We start from the raw sequence: 19185 nt of genomic DNA on the forward strand, positions 1-19185 counted from the left end.
AGGTGAACTGATAGAGGTGTACAAAGCCTTGAATGGGTTGAGCATGTTCAATGCTGATGGGATTCTTCCTCTTGCTCAGAATAATCACCTGATAGGACATAAATTCAAATTGAGGAAAGACAGATGTAGGATAGATGTGCGGAAATTTGCCTTTAGCCAGCGGGTAGTTGGATGGTGGAACAGACTTCCATCCCTTGTTGTGGAAGTTGATAGCCTAAATAAATTTAAGGCTCAGCTGGACTGGTATTTTGAACAAACGGAGGGGTGAAGTGGAAGGGTGTTTTTTTTTTTTTTTTTTTTTTTTTTTTTGGCTGATGCTGCATAAGCTTGCTTTCTTGCATCATATTGCATCATATGCCTCTACTAATGCTAACAATAGGGTGCTCTTACCAAGAAAGGCTAAGTTCTGCAAATTGCAGCAGCTGGAGGCTAGGCACCTGATCTGATTGATTTTTTTTTGGCTGATGTATAAATTTGCTTTCTTGCATCATACAACTCTACTAATGCTAATAATAGAAACATTGGCAGGATGCTTTATGACAGGAATCAGTGTATGCTGCAACAAAACAGAAAACTCAGATGGGTTGAGAAGCAATTGAGTTTGAACATTCATAAATGTAAGGTACTCCATATGGGTAGAACTAATCCTAGAACAGAGTGACAGTACAATCAGGGCTGTTCTTGGTTTAGGAATTTATTAAGTGCATCAGCAACTATGGCCACAGTGCACCACTACAATCAGGGAACAGAAGAACAAAAAGACTTATAGGTAATTATACAGCTCACAATGAAGTTCAGTTCAATGAATGTAGTTCACCACTGAGCAGTGCAGAAGGCTACTAGAAAAGTTAATGTAGTTCTATTTCAACAATATTCAGGAATTCTGCCAGCAGGGTCAAAAAGGTGATTATAACATTGTATAAGGCAACATTTTGGATGCATCTTGAGTACTGCATACAGGACAGAAAAGGTTGTTTTAGGAATAAAGCGGATCTGTTGAAACAAGTAAAGAGAAAAGCAGGATGATTTCTCTTAGCAAGAAGGAATTCAGTTCTACAAATTACAACATCTCTGAGGAGACCTGATTAAAGTGTTCAAGGAATTAAAAGAATTGCATAAACTAAATGAAGGCACCCTTATCCTTGCTAAGTACAACACACATAAGCAGACAAATTTAAATTGAGAAAGGATGGTTTCCGAATAGAATAGCAACAATTTTCTTTCAGCCAGAAAGTAACCGAAATGCAGGCCACAAAATTCAATCTGGTGTTGTGTACTTCCACACCAAGGAATTTTTGGGTCACCAGGACAGATGGTGGAAAACCAAGTCTGATCTCTCCAAGATGTTTGAAAATCAGTTCAATCTAGCTTAGGGGCAAGTTATTACTATGGATAAAGGAATGGATAAATATGGAAATATGGATATATGATGCAAGAAGCAAGCTTATATAGCATCAGCCAAAAAAAAAAAAAAACCATAAACACTTCACCGAAACTTACTCTCAAAGAATTTGTCTAGCCCTTCCTTGAATTTATTCAACCCGTCCACTTCCACAACAGGTGGAAGCCTATTCCAATCAACCACCCGCTGGCTAAAGGCAAACTCCTGCACGTCTATTCTGCAACCATCCTTCATCAACTCAAATTTATGCCCTCTCGTGTGGGTGGTATTGTCAAGAGGAAGAATGCTATTCACATTCAGCATCCTCAATCAGATCACTGTGTAGGTACAGTCTATGGATGCTGCAATTTGCAGAACTGAAGCCTATCTTGGTAAGAGCATCCTTTTGTTCCCTTCAACCTTTCAGATGCAGATCTACATCCTAAAGTGAGGCCTCCAGACCTGCATACAATACTCTAGATGCGGCCTAACTGTGGCTTTATAGAAAGGCATAATAATCACCTGCTATTTCCCTACTAGCAAAATTTCTGCATATCACTGACAAAACCCCATGAACTACCCTGGCAGCACATCTGCACTACTCAGAGAAATTTATATCTGGCTGCACACAATCTTCTACCCTGAGTATAATTCCACACATTTGATAAGTTAATCTGAGATTAACTTATCAAATCAAAGTTAATCAAAGTTGGTCGACTTTGAACGGTACCGGCAGCTAAACCGAGAAGTCCGACAAAGAATGACAGCAGAAAGAGAAGCATACTGGAACCAAGTGGCAGACGATCTTGAAGTGGCGGCATCCAAGAACGAGTACCGCACTCTCTACCGCACCCTCAGATGTCTGAGTGGAAAGACCAAATTGACTAGTGACAACATCAAGAATGCTGATGGGACCTTCGTGCGATCACCATCTGAACGCCTGCAACGGTGGAGTGAATTCTTCAAAGCTTTGTATAATCACGACCCACCTCAGGGACCGCCAGCAACAGCACTCTCGATCGACCCCCCTGAGGTCTCCATGGTCGATGTTGAACCTACAGTAGAAGAAGTGAAAGCAGCCATACAATCCCTGAAGAATGGCAGGGCACCAGGAGTGGACCAAGTCACCACAGAAGCGATCAAAGCCGCGGGAGATGTACTGCTTCGCCGACTACACTGATCCACAAGAAAGGTGATAACCGGGACTGCAAGAACTACCGTGGCATCAGCCTCCTTTCCATCATCGGAAAGGTCTTTATGAAGATCATCCAGTCAAGACTGCAAAAACATCACGAGCAAACCAGTCGAGAAGAACAGGCAGGATTTAGACCCGGGCGAGGATGCTGTGATCAAATCTTTGCCATTCGTCAGCTGATGGAGGAGAGGATCCGGTGTGGACAGCGAACCGTCATTGTTTTCATTGACTTTAAGTCTGCTTTCGACTGTGTCCACCGGCCTGCCTTATGGAAACTACTAGAGGTTGAACACGTCCCTCGAAAAGTCATCACACTCCTCCAAACTGCATACAACGGTTTAACCAGCCAGGTGCGCATCCAGAACGATTTATCTGAGGAATTTACCATCCAAACTGGAGTCCGCCAAGGGGATGTAGCCTCCCCGTTGCTTTTCAACATCGTGGTCGACGCAATTATGAGGCAAGCATTCAGAAACAGACAGGGCATACAATATGACAAGGATCACTATGTGACTGACCTGATGTTTGCTGATGATAGTGCTATCCTTGCTGGTAACAACGCTGAAGCCACGGACATCCTCTACGACATTGCCCGCATTGCCCGGCCATACGGTTTGAAGATCAATGCTGGTAAGACAAAGGCCCTGACAACAGATGGGTCGCAAGCCACCATCTATCTCGAAGGCGTCCAGATCGAGCAAGTGCAGGACTTTAAATACCTTGGGTCGCTGGTCCAGGAGAAGAAAGTTGCATCCACCATGGAAATCCACAGCAGAATTGGACAGGCGGCCACTGCGTTTGCCTCGCTCAAATGGTGTCTGTGGAAGAGGACCAACATTTCGACAAAGACTAAAATCCGACTCTTCCGGACTTTGATCCTGCCCATTCTTCTTTACGGATCGGAAACATGGATTTGTCTCAAGTTAGATTTGAACAAACTTGAGGTATTCCAAATGCGATGCCTGCGGCAGATCTTGGGCATCTCTCTTCGCGACCGCATCACTAATGATATCATCCGCGCCAGATGCCAACAGCAACCAACCATTGCCGACCAAATCCAGAAGCGAAGGCTTAGATGGTTTGGCCACGTATGTAGAATGGGCATGAACAGAATACCATCCACACTCCTTTGGAGACGACCCACCCAATGGAGCATCCAACGGACCGCGCCTAGGAAAACGTGGGCCAAGCGAGTGGAAAATGACTTGAAGAGCCGACGTCTCGACCTTAACCAGGCCAGGACTGACGCCATGGATCATAAGGTATGGAAGAACATCACAGAGCATGTCCGAAACCCTGCGGCACCTACAGCAGCATACTGGTTGCATGGCCAACTGCCTCCCCCAACTGCCAGCTAAGGACCGAAGAAGAAGAAGAATCTGAGATTACTGTTACCCATATGCAGTACTTGCATTTGTCAATGTTAAACTTCAACTGCCATCAACCTAATTTTTCTAAATCTTGTTGCAGTGGCATACCATCAATTACTGTCATTAACCTCCCTACTAACTTTTGTATCATCTGCAAACTTTGACATTAAGCCCAATATACCTTCATTAATAAATATTTAAAATAACAATGGGCATAGCAGTGAACCCCGGGAAACTCCACTGATAACATTAGTGAAGTCCCCAAGAGCCGTGCCCACTGATAACCACCCTGCCTTTGACTGAACCACCACTGTATCCATAGCAGTAATTTGCCCTTAATGCCACATTGTCCAAGTTTATACAACAGTCTTTTATGTGCATCAGTATAAAACTTCCTGAAATCAAGTACAGTAGACTCTTGATTTTCCGGGACAGATGATAAAAAAATATTCCCGGATAATCAATTTCCCGGATAATCGAAAAATACAGTAAGTTCCCAACATAAGTCACAGATACGTTCCAGGACTTATTATGTAAGTCGAGATTTGCATAACTCGGGAATGACTAATAAAATATTGCTACTATATCCCTGATATGCCAAAATTACAAAAACCACATATCCTCAGAAGAATGAAGAAAAATAGTTAAGTTTTTAATTAGTTCAACTAAAAACTTTATATGGAGACAGCGGTGAAGTAGTCGGAGTGGAACATAAGAAAAGAAAACATAAAAGGAAGAAAAAACACATGTTACTGTACTGTAAAAACTGGTATATATTTCATAGCCTTGGTTATTATTACAGTTGACCTTTATTGGTGCCGACCGTTTCTCGTATTCTGTCTTTCTCCTTTATTGTGTTCACCATTGCCACTGATAAATCTGAATTCCGCGCAATACTTGTTGATGTTTGGCCATTTTCATATATTCTTATTATTTTAATTTTCTAATACAGCTCGATCGCTTTCCTTTTCTTGATAGATTTATTAGTACCGCTTTCACTTATTCTCTTAGTTGGCACCATGATAACAGTCAAAATTAAATTTTCTGAAAAGAACTTCAAGGGTTAAGGCGAAAACTCACTATTATCACTCCACGCAAGCTGACATTTTACTAAAGCACATTTCTGGAGGTCACTACCACAAAACAATAAACACAATTTGCACTTTCCAGGTTATTGGGCTTTTCTGTTAGTGCAATTAATTATAAATGGCAGTAAACTCGATCGTATTGCATTTGCGATAATACGGATAGCTGGAACTCTGTGAGTTGTTACATTATGGTGAAATGTGTGTTCCCTTCACTAGAAATCTTCAGTCATATAAAAAAATTTTATAAATAACGTAATGCAAGTCCGAAGCTACGTAAATCGGGGACTTGCTGTATCGAAAAATGTTCAGCAACCTATGTAAAAAGTATGGCGATAGATAGAGCTTACCACGCACTACTCGCATATCCAATACGATGCTTCCATTTACTTTTAACAATGTTGCGTATGGTTTGGTCACCAATATTATAATGGTTCTTGAGAGATTTAACGGAACAAAAACTTGAATAATTTCATGTTTTTGTTCAACCGAAAGCACAACCCTTGCGTTTGATCATCATTTTTACAATTTCTAAAAAAAAAAAAAAAAAAAAGGTACTATAAAAAAAAAAAAAAAAAGTTCCAACATCTCTGACATACATAATGAAACAAAATTTGCCCTTTTGCGGTGCAACGGAACACAACAATCGACACACCATACTAAAAAACTTGACATTGGTCTCTGTTTTTTTTTTAGCTGCGGCTGTGAAGACAGTGGAGGTTGCAACTAATCTCCTAACGCCGCTTGTTTTGGCTTATTTATGATTTGCAAAACATCTGTTTATACCTATTCTAATTATTACTTGAATTTTATGATTTCTAGTTGATTTTTTTTTTTTTTTTTTTTTTAAATTTAGGATCTTGAAGTGTCCTGGTTAATCAGATTGGTTAGACAAGACCGTCCCTTAACAAATCCAAGCTGTTACTGCAGTATAACTGAATCCATCCAGATGGTCCTGCATTACTTTAACAAGTGACTCCATTATTTTCCGTGGAACAGATGTTAAGTTGACAGGTCTGTAATTAATCACGTCACCTTTTGTTCCCGTTTTATGAATAATTATTATTACTACTCTTAGCTACATGGTGCAAGGAAACCCGAGGCTTATGCTGCACCAGCCAAAAGAAAAAAAAAAAAATTCCCGAGTTACCTTGAGAGAGAGAGAGAGAGAGAGTAGAAGGGAATCACCAAGAAAGAGAATTGTGGGTTAGAGTTTACAATAGGGTACGCATACCTTGAATTTTCCGAGGGCGTGGCCTAATGTCGTGTTTCACAGGCGTTGCTTCTCCGAAGAGGTCACTTCCGGTCATGGGACATGACGTAATTTGGTCATGTGACATACGTGCGGAGACAACGTGCGGAGACACGTTGTCTCCGCACGTTGTCGCGGTTGACGAGACTGCGCACTGCCATAGTAAGCTGGTCACATGACATCAATGGCGTTACGCCCGTGCTTTTCTTCAAACTCAGCAACCAGCAGTCTTATAGAACGCACATCAGTGTTGCTATTTCACTGCTTTCCTCAGGTGTGAGCAACAGCAGTCTGAGAAAATGCAGACATCCTCTTGTACTCATGAGAAGTATAGCTAAAATGAAGGCATTTTTTCCACCGGCTGCATGCCTGCCACACACATGTCCACAGAACTGACTAAAGTTTCGAAAGCTAATCACATGATGTCACACATCATACACAAACTGGTCATGTGACATGCCATTGCTTTCTCGGATCTCGGCGACAAGCAAGGAGAATATGTGTACCCACTTCTACACCTTTGTAGAATGCTGCGCAAGTGCTCTACAGTGAATGCCAGCTTTCCCCTGACTGCCAGCCGGCATGGCGTGCATTCAGTGGTGCTAAAAAGGAAAACACATCAAAGAGAATATTTTTGATGAAAACACATCAAAAATCCACGGAAGGGATGCTCTCTTGTAAAAATTAATTTTCTTAAGAAAAAAGCAAAAATTCTTAAGATAAAATCACACTATGCATCGGATGGACAGGATAACAAACCACACACCACTATGAAGAGGGTTACATTATGCAAAACAGAAGGAATGCCGAAGATTAAAAGGATTTGTACTTCTTCCTTGGATTTTTGCTTTTTTCTAATTGTTGATGGCACCAACTGTCCACACACAAAAAAGTAAAACGCATCAATCAAAAAGAATACTTACGATAAAAACACATCAAAAATCCACGGAAGGGATACCCGCTTCTAAAAATTAACATTCTTAAGATAAAATTTAGATTTAAAAAAAGAAAAACTCTATTGAAGGAGTACGCTCTTGTGAAAATCATTTTAATATTTACAACGTACTTATATGTTTTTGTTGATTTGGATTTTTGTGTTGTGTTTATTTTACATAAAATAAATTTTATTTTTATTTATAAAAAAAAAGTTTTTTTAATTAGAACATCGCGTAAACTGATATGGTCCTAAAAACAGCAGTAAGAAGAAAATTTCAATTAATATTTTAAAAATATATATGCCAAAAATTTCAACGCCCGATGTCTTGGAAATGATATTAAAATAAAAATTACTATTTTGCTCCCGGGGATGGGGTTTTTGTTTGGTTTTTTTTTTTAGGAGCATTAGCAACTAAGGCCATATTGCTCCAGGACATGCAGTGGTCATTCCTTGACCTTTCCGCATCCTCCGTATATGGTGGTGACGGGCTCAAACCCCGGTCTAATCAAGAAGCATGTGATACGCACTGCTGCTCCTTCCCACCTGGCTACGGAAGCGCCTCCCGGGGATGGGGGGAGGGTTTATTCCACTGAGGGTGAAAGCCACGAATCTGGAAAAATCCGATTTTTATTTTTCCCCCCTTAAAACTATACATAACTGCTTGATCTACAAAATTTCAAAGAAAAATTCTGTAATTCTCACGCAGTGTCGAATCCTGGGGGATGATTGGGGGTGAATTTCGTCTCCAGTAATTATATTCCTCCCACTCGGTGAAAAATACGAATTTTTATTTTAATATGGCAACATTACATTATCAGAAATATTAACAAATAATGTGATTGACACATATGCAAAGATGAATAAGATTATTATAGTATTTAAATGTTTGATTATAATTAGTATGATTTTGTGCAAATTTTAATCTGTGATTTCGATATTATTAAAATGTGATTACTGTTTTCTCATATTCTCTTATTATGATATTCATAAATATTAGACATGCCGGTGCTCTCCTTGGATCTTGGCAACAAGCAGAGAGAATGTGTACCCACATCTACACCTTCGTAGAATGCGACGCAAGTGCTGTACAGTGAATGCCGTCTACAGTGAAAGATGCATTGCAGGATCATCTAGACAAGACTGCAGCAATAATTCGGACACAGCATGCATTTGTTTAGGGAAAGCCCTGTCTGACAAATTTGATAGGATATTATGATGTGGTTACAAAGGAACTGGATGCAAAAAATAATTTTCATATCATATACTTGGCACTGACATCATTGACACTGTTGCACATGGAAGACTAGTGTACATATTGGAGAAGAATGGTATTAAGGGTAAGTTACTACAATGGATGGCCTCCGTAGCTGAGTTGTCAGGAGCGGGAGTGCAGTAGCACACGCTCTTTGAGTAGACCGGGGGTTCAAGCCCCTGACTGCTGAATACGGTCGATCTGCCAACCCTCACTGGACCAGCATGGCAGATTATGGTCCATTTCCCTCAGCTTGAATTGAGGAGGCTTCCATCCTGCAGTGGGTTGATAATGGCTGCACTTTACCTTACCTACAATGGATAAAAGAATGGTTGAGTGGGAGAAGACAGAGGGTGGTAATCAATGGGTGCTGCTCTTCATGGAGTCCCACAGGGTTCAGTCCACTGTTGTTTTGTATATTTATCAATGATATTGATGAAGGTATATTAGGCTTAGTGTTGAAGTTTGCAGATGATACAAAGGTTGGCAGGGTTGTTAATGACAGTAATGGCAGTGTGCTACTCCAACAGGGGTCTAGAGGATTTGGGCAGATGGGCTGAGAAGTGGCAACTGAAGTTTAACCTTGACAAATGCAAAGTACTGCATATGGGTAGAAGTAACCCCAGAGAAATGTACCAACTGTGTGGTACTACACTTAAGGTGGTAGAAAATGAAAAAGACCTGGGAGTAATTGTGCAATCAGATATGAAGTTTTCTGAGCAGTGCAGACAGGCGGCCAGGGGAGGTCATGGGGTTTCGTCAATGATATATAGGAATTTTGCCAGAAGGGAAAAGGAGGTGATTGTCCCTCTGTATAAGGTAATTGTCCCTCTGTCAGGCCACGCCTTGAGTACTGCATACAGGTCTGGAGGCCTCATTTTAAGGATGTAGATTTGCTTGAGCATGTACAGAGAAGGGCAACAAGATTGGCAAGGAGAATGAAGGGATCCTCTTACCAAGAGAGGCTTATGTTCTACAAATTGCAATGGCTAGAGACTAGGCACCTGCGAGGTGTATAAAGCCTTGAATGGGTTGCGCATGCTGAATTCTGAAGGGATTCTTCCGCTTGTTCAGATTACGAACCTAAGGGGGCATAAATTCAAATTAAGGAAAGGCAGATGTAGAATAGATGTTCAGAAATTTGCCTTTAGCCAGCGGGTGGTTTTAATTGCTGGAAGAAACTTCCATCTGTCGTGGAAGTTGAAAGGTTAAATAAATTTAAGGAGAACTGGACAAACATTTAGAGGGAATGGTTGTGTGATTTTTTTTTTTTTTTGGCTGATGCTGCATAAGCTCATGCCACTACTACTACTACGACATCAAGCCACGCCCTCGGAAAATTCAAGGTATGCGTACACTAATGTAAACTTTAACCGAATGGGTTTGGTGATATCCAGCTCAGGACCCTGTATGGTGCCAAACCCATACTCACCAGATGTGAGCCCCTGGGGTTAAATTGGGGAGACATTTGTACAGCTCCTGTCCATAGGGAGCTTTCCTGAATCCAAGGATGATCTCATAATTATTAGCATTAGTAGAGGCATTTGATGCAAGAAAGCAAGCTTATGCAGCATCAGCCAAAAAAAAACCCACTTCCACTTCACCCCTCTGTTCGTTCAAAATACCTGTCCAGCTGAGCCTTAAACTTATTTAGGCTATCAACCTCAACCCAAGGGATGGAAGTCTGTTCCACCAACCAACCACCCGCTGGCTAAAGGCAAATTTCCGCACGTCTATCCTACATCTGTCTTTCCTTAATTTGAATTTATGCCCTCTCAGGTGATTATTCTGAGCTAGAGGAAGAATCCCATCAGCATTGAGCATGCTTAAACCATTCAAGGCTTTATACACCTCTATCAGATCACCTCACTGGTGCCTAGTCTCCAGACACTGTAATTTGCAAAAACTTAAGCCTTTCTTCGTAAGAGCACCCCTTTGTTCCATTCACTAATCTTGTTGCCCTTCTCTGTACTCGTTCCAGCAGCTCTACATCCTTCTTGAAATGAGGCCTCCAGACCTGTATACAGTACTCTAGGTGTGGCCTGACCATCGCCTTATACAATGGAATAATCACCTCCTTATCCCTGCTGGAAAAATTCCTGTATATCATTGACAATACTCCATGAGCTACTCTTGCAGCCCGTCTGCACTGCTCAGAGAACTTCATATCTGCCTGCACAACCACCCCCAAGTCCCTTTCATTCTCTACCACTGTCAGTGTTCTACCACAGAGTTGATACGTTGCTCTGGGGTTGCTGTTTCCCATGTGTAGTACTTTACATTTGTCAATGTTAAACTTCATTTGCCACCTCTCAGCCCATCTGCTCAACCTTTCCAGATCCTGTTGCAGCAGCATAGTGTCAGTAGTGTCCTTGACAACCCTGCCAACCTTTGTATCGTCTGCAAACTTGGACATTAATCCCGATATACCATCATCAATATCATTTATAAATACAGAAAACAATAATAGACCCAACACTGAGCCCTGAGGGACTCCACTAATAACATCAGTCCACGATGAGCAGTGTCCATTGATTACCACTCTCTGTCTTCTCCCCCTCAACCACCCCTTTATCCATAGCAGCAATTTGCCTCCAATGTCACACTGCTCCAATTTGTGTAGCAGTCTTCCATGTGCAACAGTATCAAAAGCGTTTCTAAGATCCAAGTATATAATATCAAAGTTATTCCCTGCATCCAGTTCTTTTGTGACTGCATCATAGTATCCAATCAAGTTGGTCAGGCAAGACTTCCCCTTAACAAAACCATGCTGTGTCTGAGCTATAACTGAAGTCTTGTCTAAATGATCCTGCAGTGCTTCTTTAACCAGTGCCTCCATTAATTTTCCTGGAACAGAAGTTAAGCTCACAGGTCTATAATTACTTGTGTCAGCCTTTGATCCTCCTTTGTGAATTGGGGTCACATTTGCACATTTCCAGTCTATGGGTACCTCCCCTGAGTCCCCTGATTATGGCTAAGGGTTTGCTCATCTCCTTTAATATGAAGTTATCTGTCCAATCATAATAAGGGAGGTAATGAGCAAAGTAATAACTAAATTGCTTCGCGTAATTTTATTAGCTGCCCATGTAAAACCAGTGGTAAGGGTTTCCCAATAAACGCCATAGTGGTAACCACTATGATTATTGGGAAACGCTTCTCCCTCTCCACCATTGGCCCTTGCTTAAAATCAGGAAACGATTTTGTAACCTTTAGTCTTATACTGAATTTTACCAATGACTATCTTCAATTAAATTCAGTATCACTTTCTATATAACAGTACATGATCTATTACACTCCGCGACATATAGATGGAAAATGAATGCGATACGTATTTCTGATAAAAATTAAAAACACTGAAATACCTTACGATAATTATTAGAAAAGGCCTATACCTTTATCTTTTGTACTTCATTTATACAATGTTGAAAATTTCCAATAAAGAGCGAATTTTTAATATCAAATAACACATCAACTTGAGCCTGATGAGAAGCCATCGTCAGAAATGCGTTGACAACGTAGAAAATCACTACGAATCCACACTTCTAATGATTTTCCATTCGCCATCTAACGGTCAAGTGCTGACAAAGTAATAATAACAGAGAAACTGGATGCAAGAAATTACAAAATTAGAGATGAGTAATTATTATTAGTAAATAAACACAAATGAACAGTTATGGCAAAATATATTCACTGAATTTTATTTATTAATTCAATTTTTAAATCTGCAAATTTACCGAATTAATGTATTTATGTAATTTTACAAATTACAGATTTCAATCCAGTTAAATAATTTTGAACATCTCAACTCGAATTTAGTAAAGCTTTTGATACTGGTCCACATGAAAGTCTGCTGCAGAAACTATAAATGTGTAAAATTATTAGCATAAGGTGTAAAACAATTAGCACCATCGATGTGATTTCAAACTTTTAGCTGTAGTCTAAATGTGACTGTGTAGTAGTAGTAGTAGTGGCATGTGATGCAAGAAAGCAAGTGTATGAGCTTATGCAGCATCAGCCAAAAAAAAAAAAAAAAAATTACACCATTCATTCCAAATTCCTGTCCAGTTCCTCCTTAAATTTATTCAACCTATCAACTTCCACAACGACAGATGGAAGTTTGTTCCAGCAATTGACACTCCCTGGCAGACAATACAATGACCTCTATCAAGATCAGATCGATAACATTGCTTAAAATGCATGGCTCACAAGCGGTACGCTCTTCCCAGAGACTGAAGGATTCATGCTTGCCATCCAAGACCAGGTAATCAACATTAGAAACTATAGAAAATACATCGAAAAGGAGCCCGGAATGTAGTAGTAGTAGTAGTAGTAGTAGTAGTAGTAGTAGTAGTAGTGGCACATGATGCAAGAAAGCAAGTGTAGGAGCTTATGCAGCATCAGCCAAAAAAAAAAAAAAAAAAAAATCACACCATTCCCTCCAAATGCCTGTCCAGTTCCTCCTTAAATTTATTTACCCTATCAACTTCCACAACGACAGATGGAAGTTTGTTCCAGCAATTAACCACCCGCTGGCTAAAGGCAAATTTCCGCACATCTATTCTACATCTGTCCTTTCTTAATTTGAACTTATGTCCCCGTAGGTTCGTAATCTGAACAAGTGGAAGGATTCCATCAGAATTCAGCGTACTCAACCCATTCAAGGCCTTATAGACCTCAATCAGATCACCGCGCAGGTGCCTAGTCTCCAGCCACTGCAATTTGCAGAACTTAAGCCTCTCTTGGTAAGAGAATCCCTTCATTCCCCTCACCAATCGTGTTGCTCTTCTCTGTACACGCTCAAGCAAATCTACGTCCTTCCTAAAATGAGGCCTCCAGACCTGTACGCAGTACTCAAGGCGTGGCCTGACCATTGCCTTATACAGAGGGACAATCACCTCCTTTTCCCTGCTAGCAAAATTCCTATATATCATTGACAAAACCCCATGACCTGCCTTAGCAGCCTGTCTGCATTGCTCAGAAAACTTCATATCTGACTGCACAATTACTCCCAGGTCTTTTTCATTTTCTACCACCTTAAGTGTAGTACCACACAGTTGGTACGTTTCTCTGGGGTTGCTTCTACCCATATGCAGTACTTTGCATTTGTCAAGGTTGAACTTCAGTTGCCACTTCTTAGCCCATCAGCCCAAATTATCTAGATCCTGTTGCAGTAGCACACTGCCATTACTGTCATTAACAACCCTGCCAACCTTTGTGTCATCTGCAAACTTCGACATTAAGCCTGATATACCTTCATCAATATCATTGATAAATACACAAAACAACAGTGGACCCAACACCGAACCCTGTGGGACTCGACTAATAACATTAGTCCACGAAGAGCAGCACCCATTGATTACCACCCTCTGTCTTCTCCCACTTAACCATCCTTTTATCCATTGTAGCAACTTACCCTTAATACCATTCTGCTCCAATTTGTACAGTAGTCTTCCATGCGCAACAGTGTCAAAAGCTTTCCTGAAATCCAAGTATATGATATCAAAATTATTTTTTGCATCCAGTTCCTTTGTGACCACATCATAATAACCAATCAAATTTGTCAGACAAGACTTTCCCTTAACAAACCCATGCTGTGTTTGAATTATTGCTGCAGTCTTGTCTAGATGATCCTGCAATGCATCTTTAACCAGTGACTCCATTATTTTACCCGGAACAGAAGTTAAACTAACTGGTCTGTAATTACTCGTGTCACCCTCCGATCCACCTTTGTGAATTGGGGACACATTTCCACATCTCCAGTCCGTGGGAACCTCCCCTGAGTCCAAGGATGCTCTCATAATTATGGCTAAGGGTTTGCTTAGTTGCTTTGCCGCCTCCTTTAAAATAACTGGATAGATCCCATCCACCCCAGGTGCCTTTCTTATGTTTAACTTCAACAATTTCTCCTCCACTTTGTTCTCAGTTATTACAAAATCATTAAGCACACTGCTATAATTTGATAACCTTCTTCCATTTTCAAACTGTAATAATTCCTCACGTGTGAATGTAGATGCAAAATACTCATTCAGTTTGTTTGCTATCTGAGCAGGATCATCAACAGTCGAACCATCGATGTCAAGTGGACCAATCATATTCATCCCCTTCCTTTTAGAGTTTATATAAGTAAAGAAATCCTTGCTGTTTTTCTTAGCATCTTTTGCCAAAGATTTCTCGTAATCCGCCTTCGCCTGGCGAACCTCCTTTGTGACCTGATTACAGACTAGCTTATATCTGCCACAGGCTTCTGCGTCACCTGATAATTTATATGCATCCCATGCATTTTTCTTCTCTGTCACGAGTCTCATTAGTTCATTTGATAACCATTTAGGCCTAAACCTTGAACAATATTTCTTAATCGGTATATAAAGCCTAGTAGCTTCCACGATTAATTCCTTGAATGCTTCCCACTTAGAATTTACTGTTTGTAACATCGTCAGTTGATCCCACTGTACAGAATTTAAAAACTGTCTGAGACGACTGTACTCCCCTTTACGGAAGCAAAAACCCTTTCCTTTACCCCTGACGGTAGTTATCTCTTTGAGTAAATCCCACTTCAGCACACTGTGATCACTGCCACCTAGTGGTCCCTTTATCTGCAAATTCTTAATACACGAATGATCACTGCTGATAACCAGATCAAGAGTGTTACTTTCTCTGGTTGCCTCTCGAACATGCTGCTGCAGAAAACAATCATCCAATAAATCCACAAAAGTCTGACTAGTGTGTGAGTGACCAACCCACAAGTTCCAGTCAATATCTGGGAAGTTAAAATCCCCCATTATAAGACATTCTGATTTACTGGCCCACTCTATTTCTCTGTATAATTGTTCATTGTACTGATTCAAGTCATTAGGCCTATGCGGAAATTTGCCTTTAGCCAGCGGGTGGTTAATTGCTGGAACAAACTTCCATCTGTCGTTGTGGAAGTTGATAGGTTAAATAAATTTAAGGAGGAACTGGACAGGCATTTGGAGGGAATGGTGTGATTTTTTTTTTTTTTTTTTTTTTTGGCTGATGCTGCATAAGGTCCTACACTTGCTTTCTTGCATCATGTGCCACCACTACTACTACTACTACTACTACTACTAGTACTACTACTACTACATTTCGGGCTCCTTTTCGATGTATTTTCTATAGTTTCTAATGTTGATTAGAAAATATAGAAAATACATCGAAAAGGAGCCCGGAATGTCAGTTGAAACATGTCCACGATGCCACCTGGCCTCAAAAACCATCCAACACACCACTGTGAGGTGCAAAGTGATTAAGTCTAAGTACATTCATAGACACGACCAGGTAGCCAGGATAATACATCAGAGGATAGCGAGGAAATACCAGTTGACCAAAGAAAGTGTACCATACTACAAGTACGAACCCCAGGCAGTACTAGAGACCTGAACCCACAAGCTGAACTAGGACCGCTCCATAAAAACGATAAGACCATCCCGCACAACAGACCGGACATAACCCTAGTAGACAAGATGGAAAAGGCTACCTATCTGATTGACATAGCGGTGCCGAATACTAGCAATGTCGAGAAAACCCATGTGGAAAAAAATTAGGAAGTATATGAACCTGAGACATAAGATCAAGGAATGTGACATATGCAAGAAGTATCGACAATTCCGATCATCGTGTCAACTACCAGTTTTGTAGCAAAGACTACATAGCAGCTTAGCAGCAATGTCTCCTAGAGACCACCTACAAGGAACTCCAGAAAGTCTCAATCCTGAACACCTGTAGGACAGTAAGAAATTTCCTCGACCGACAGTTACACCAGACATTACAACCGCCCTATGTACTTGGTTGAAGTACCTGTCACGGAGTGGAATCCCCCAATCAGGGAGAAATAATAATAATAATAACCAGTTTACCAGTTGATCGATTAAAGTGTACCGCACTACAAGTAAGAGCCCGAGGCAGTCCTAGAGACACCAACCAACTAACCAACCAACCAACAATCTATACTTGTACCGCGCCATAATAATGGATAGGACAATCCCGCACAACAGACCGGACATAACCCTTGTGGAAAAAGAAGGAAAAAGCTACCTATCTGATTGACATAGTCGTACCCAACACTGGCAACCTGCAGAAAACCCATGGGAAAAAAATCAGGAAGCACACAAACCTATGACAGGAGATCAAAGAGATGTGGCATATGCAACAAGTAGCTAGCATTCCGATCATCGTGTCAACTACAGGTAGTAGTAGTAGTAGTGGTAGTGGCATGTGATGCAAGAAAGCAAATATATGAGCTTATGCAGCATCAGCCAAAAAAAAAATCACACCATTCCCTCCAAGTGGCTGTCCAGTTGCTCCTTAAATTTATTCAACCTATCAACTTCCACAACGACAGATGGAAGTTTGTTCCAGCAATTAACCACCCGCTGGCTAAAGGCAAATTTCCGCACATCTATTCTACATCTGTGCTTTCTTAATTTGAATTTATACCCCCTTCCACTTTCTATTTTGAGAAACCTTGTCGTGCTCAATCAACTTCAACTTCTCGAAAATCTGCTACCAATTCCTTAAATGCCGATCTTCAGGTAATTCTCCTGTGGGGAAAAGACAACTTAGTCGAATTCAATCCTTCTAAAACTCAGTCTTGTCTCATATCTCGCAAAAAGGATTCTTCTCCTCCTATGCTTATCTTTAGTGACACTCCGATTTCTAAGCAAAATCATATATCCCTTTTGGAGATTACCCTGACTTCTAATCTCTCTTGGCACAAGCACATTACAAATATTGCTTCCTCTGCATCTAAAAAACTTGGTTTTCTCTTTCGCTCTCGGCGTTACTTTTCTTCCAAACAGCTGCTCACTCTGTATAAATCGCAAATCCGCCCTGCCATGGAATATTGTTCCCACATCTGGCGGTGGTGTCCCAAAACCTCTCTCAGGCTTCTTGATTCCATTCAGAAGAGGGCAGTTAGGTTAATTAATGATTAGTCTCTAACAGAGTCTCTCCACTCGCTTTCTCATAGACGTACTGTTTCTGCTGCATGCTTCTTCTACAGATACTTCCATGAGCACTGTTCTTTTGAATTGGCTTCTATAATTCCCGCTCTCTCTTTCACGGACGTGTTCTTCCGAACTGCCGTTTTCTGGAACAACCTTCCTTCATACGTATTTCCTGAAAATTTACAATTTACAGAAGTTCAACTGCAATGTCAACAAATATCTTCTTTCGTCTTTTCAACCTCCAACCCAAGCACGGTGCTAAGTATAGGTTCTAATTCCTCTCGTGTTTGGGGTTCACATAAAAAAAAAAATAAATAAATAAACTTGAAATAGTCACTTGAAAAATATATTACCATACTTTTCGGAAAATTTAACCAGTGCGACAAACTAGCAGGAGGTGTAGGGGGCACAAAGGCGAATCGGAATCACATAGCATTGCAGGGTCCGAAATGCCTGCGTCATGCGGTAGAGGACGTTGAACGGAAGGTCGGGTGAACAGCGATCCCGCTGGAAGGCATCATTTGCGAACCGGTTCCCGAGACAGTAGGATGTACGAGTATTATTCAAACGTTGAACTGGCCGACATGCACCTCGCGTATGGAGCTGCGGACTGTAACGGGCGCGCCGCTCTGCTCTTGTACCAGGAACGTATCCCGCACAGGTATGCTCCTCATCATACGATTTTTGCACGTGTGCACAGAAGGTTACGTTAGACTGGTTGTTTCACGAGAGGCACCATGAATCGAGAACGAACGACGAGGACGCCAGACAATGAGGAGAATTTTCTGCGTCTTGCAGAAGGCAATCCGAGTACGAGTACTCCAGCGATAGGCCAACGATTGGGTATTTCCGAATCCACTGTATGGAGGATACTGTCAACAGACCAAATGAGTTCATGCCGTCTGCAACGCGTGCAATCATTGGAGCCTGCTGATTATCCACTCCGGAGGACTTTTGCTACTTGGTTTCTTCAACAGAAACGGTTCGCAAATGTGAACCGTTTCTGTGTGTGATTCCGATTCGTCTTTGTCCCCCCTACACCTCCTGCAAGTTTGTCGCACTAGTAGTGAATCACCCTTTATATATACATGTGTATATATAGATAGAAAGTTAAAATCATTGGACCTATAGCATTAAGTACCATATGTATTTTTATTTAATTCACCTTTTCACAACTGTAATAATTCACAAATTATTACAAATATATACAAATAATCAAAAAATATACTCATATTATTATTTTCAGGCAATACAAAATATATTACCTGAAAATAATAAATAAAAATTAATAATAATTACCTATTTCCATTATCGTTTTTATAACTATCTATTTTTATAATCAAATTCTTATGTAGTCAGGAAATTATTATTACTCTGCATGCGCCAGTAATAATAATAATAATTATTAATAATAATAATAATATTAGTAATAATAATAATTATTATTATTATTATTATTGTCAATATGGTGCAAGGAAGCCTGAGGCTTATGCATCAGCGAAAATAACAAAAAAATACAAAAACAATTTCTGAATTAACCTTAAAGAGAGAGAGTTGTTTTTTATTCGTTGTGAAAACGAAAAAAAAAAATAGGTTTCTCCATTAGTTTTTATAACTATCTACTTTTATTTTTATTATCAAATTCTTATGTAGTCAGGAAATTATTTTTATTCTTCCTGAAAACGTAAAAATCAAATAAAAAATTACTGAGTACGCAGTACATTGCCAGTATACAGACCAGCAGATACAG

General features: G+C 40.4%; 1 protein-coding gene across 1 annotated transcript in view; it reads right to left on the minus strand.

Moving 5' to 3' along the window:
* The window catches only part of epsilonCOP (coatomer subunit epsilon), a 204714-nt gene extending 192715 nt beyond the window's left edge, over nt 1-11999 (minus strand). Inside the window, exon 1 of the mRNA XM_090368530.1 lies at nt 11865-11999. Within this exon, the coding sequence (XP_090224656.1) occupies nt 11865-11966 (102 nt within the window). The 5' untranslated portion in view covers nt 11967-11999. The remainder of the gene's footprint in view (nt 1-11864) is intronic.
* Between the last annotated feature and the right edge of the window lie 7186 nt (nt 12000-19185).

The sequence above is a fragment of the Mastigoproctus giganteus genome, chromosome 2 (assembly GCF_048544385.1).
Source record: "Mastigoproctus giganteus isolate SK-2022 chromosome 2, ASM4854438v1, whole genome shotgun sequence".
Lineage (NCBI taxonomy): Eukaryota > Metazoa > Arthropoda > Arachnida > Uropygi > Thelyphonidae > Mastigoproctus > Mastigoproctus giganteus.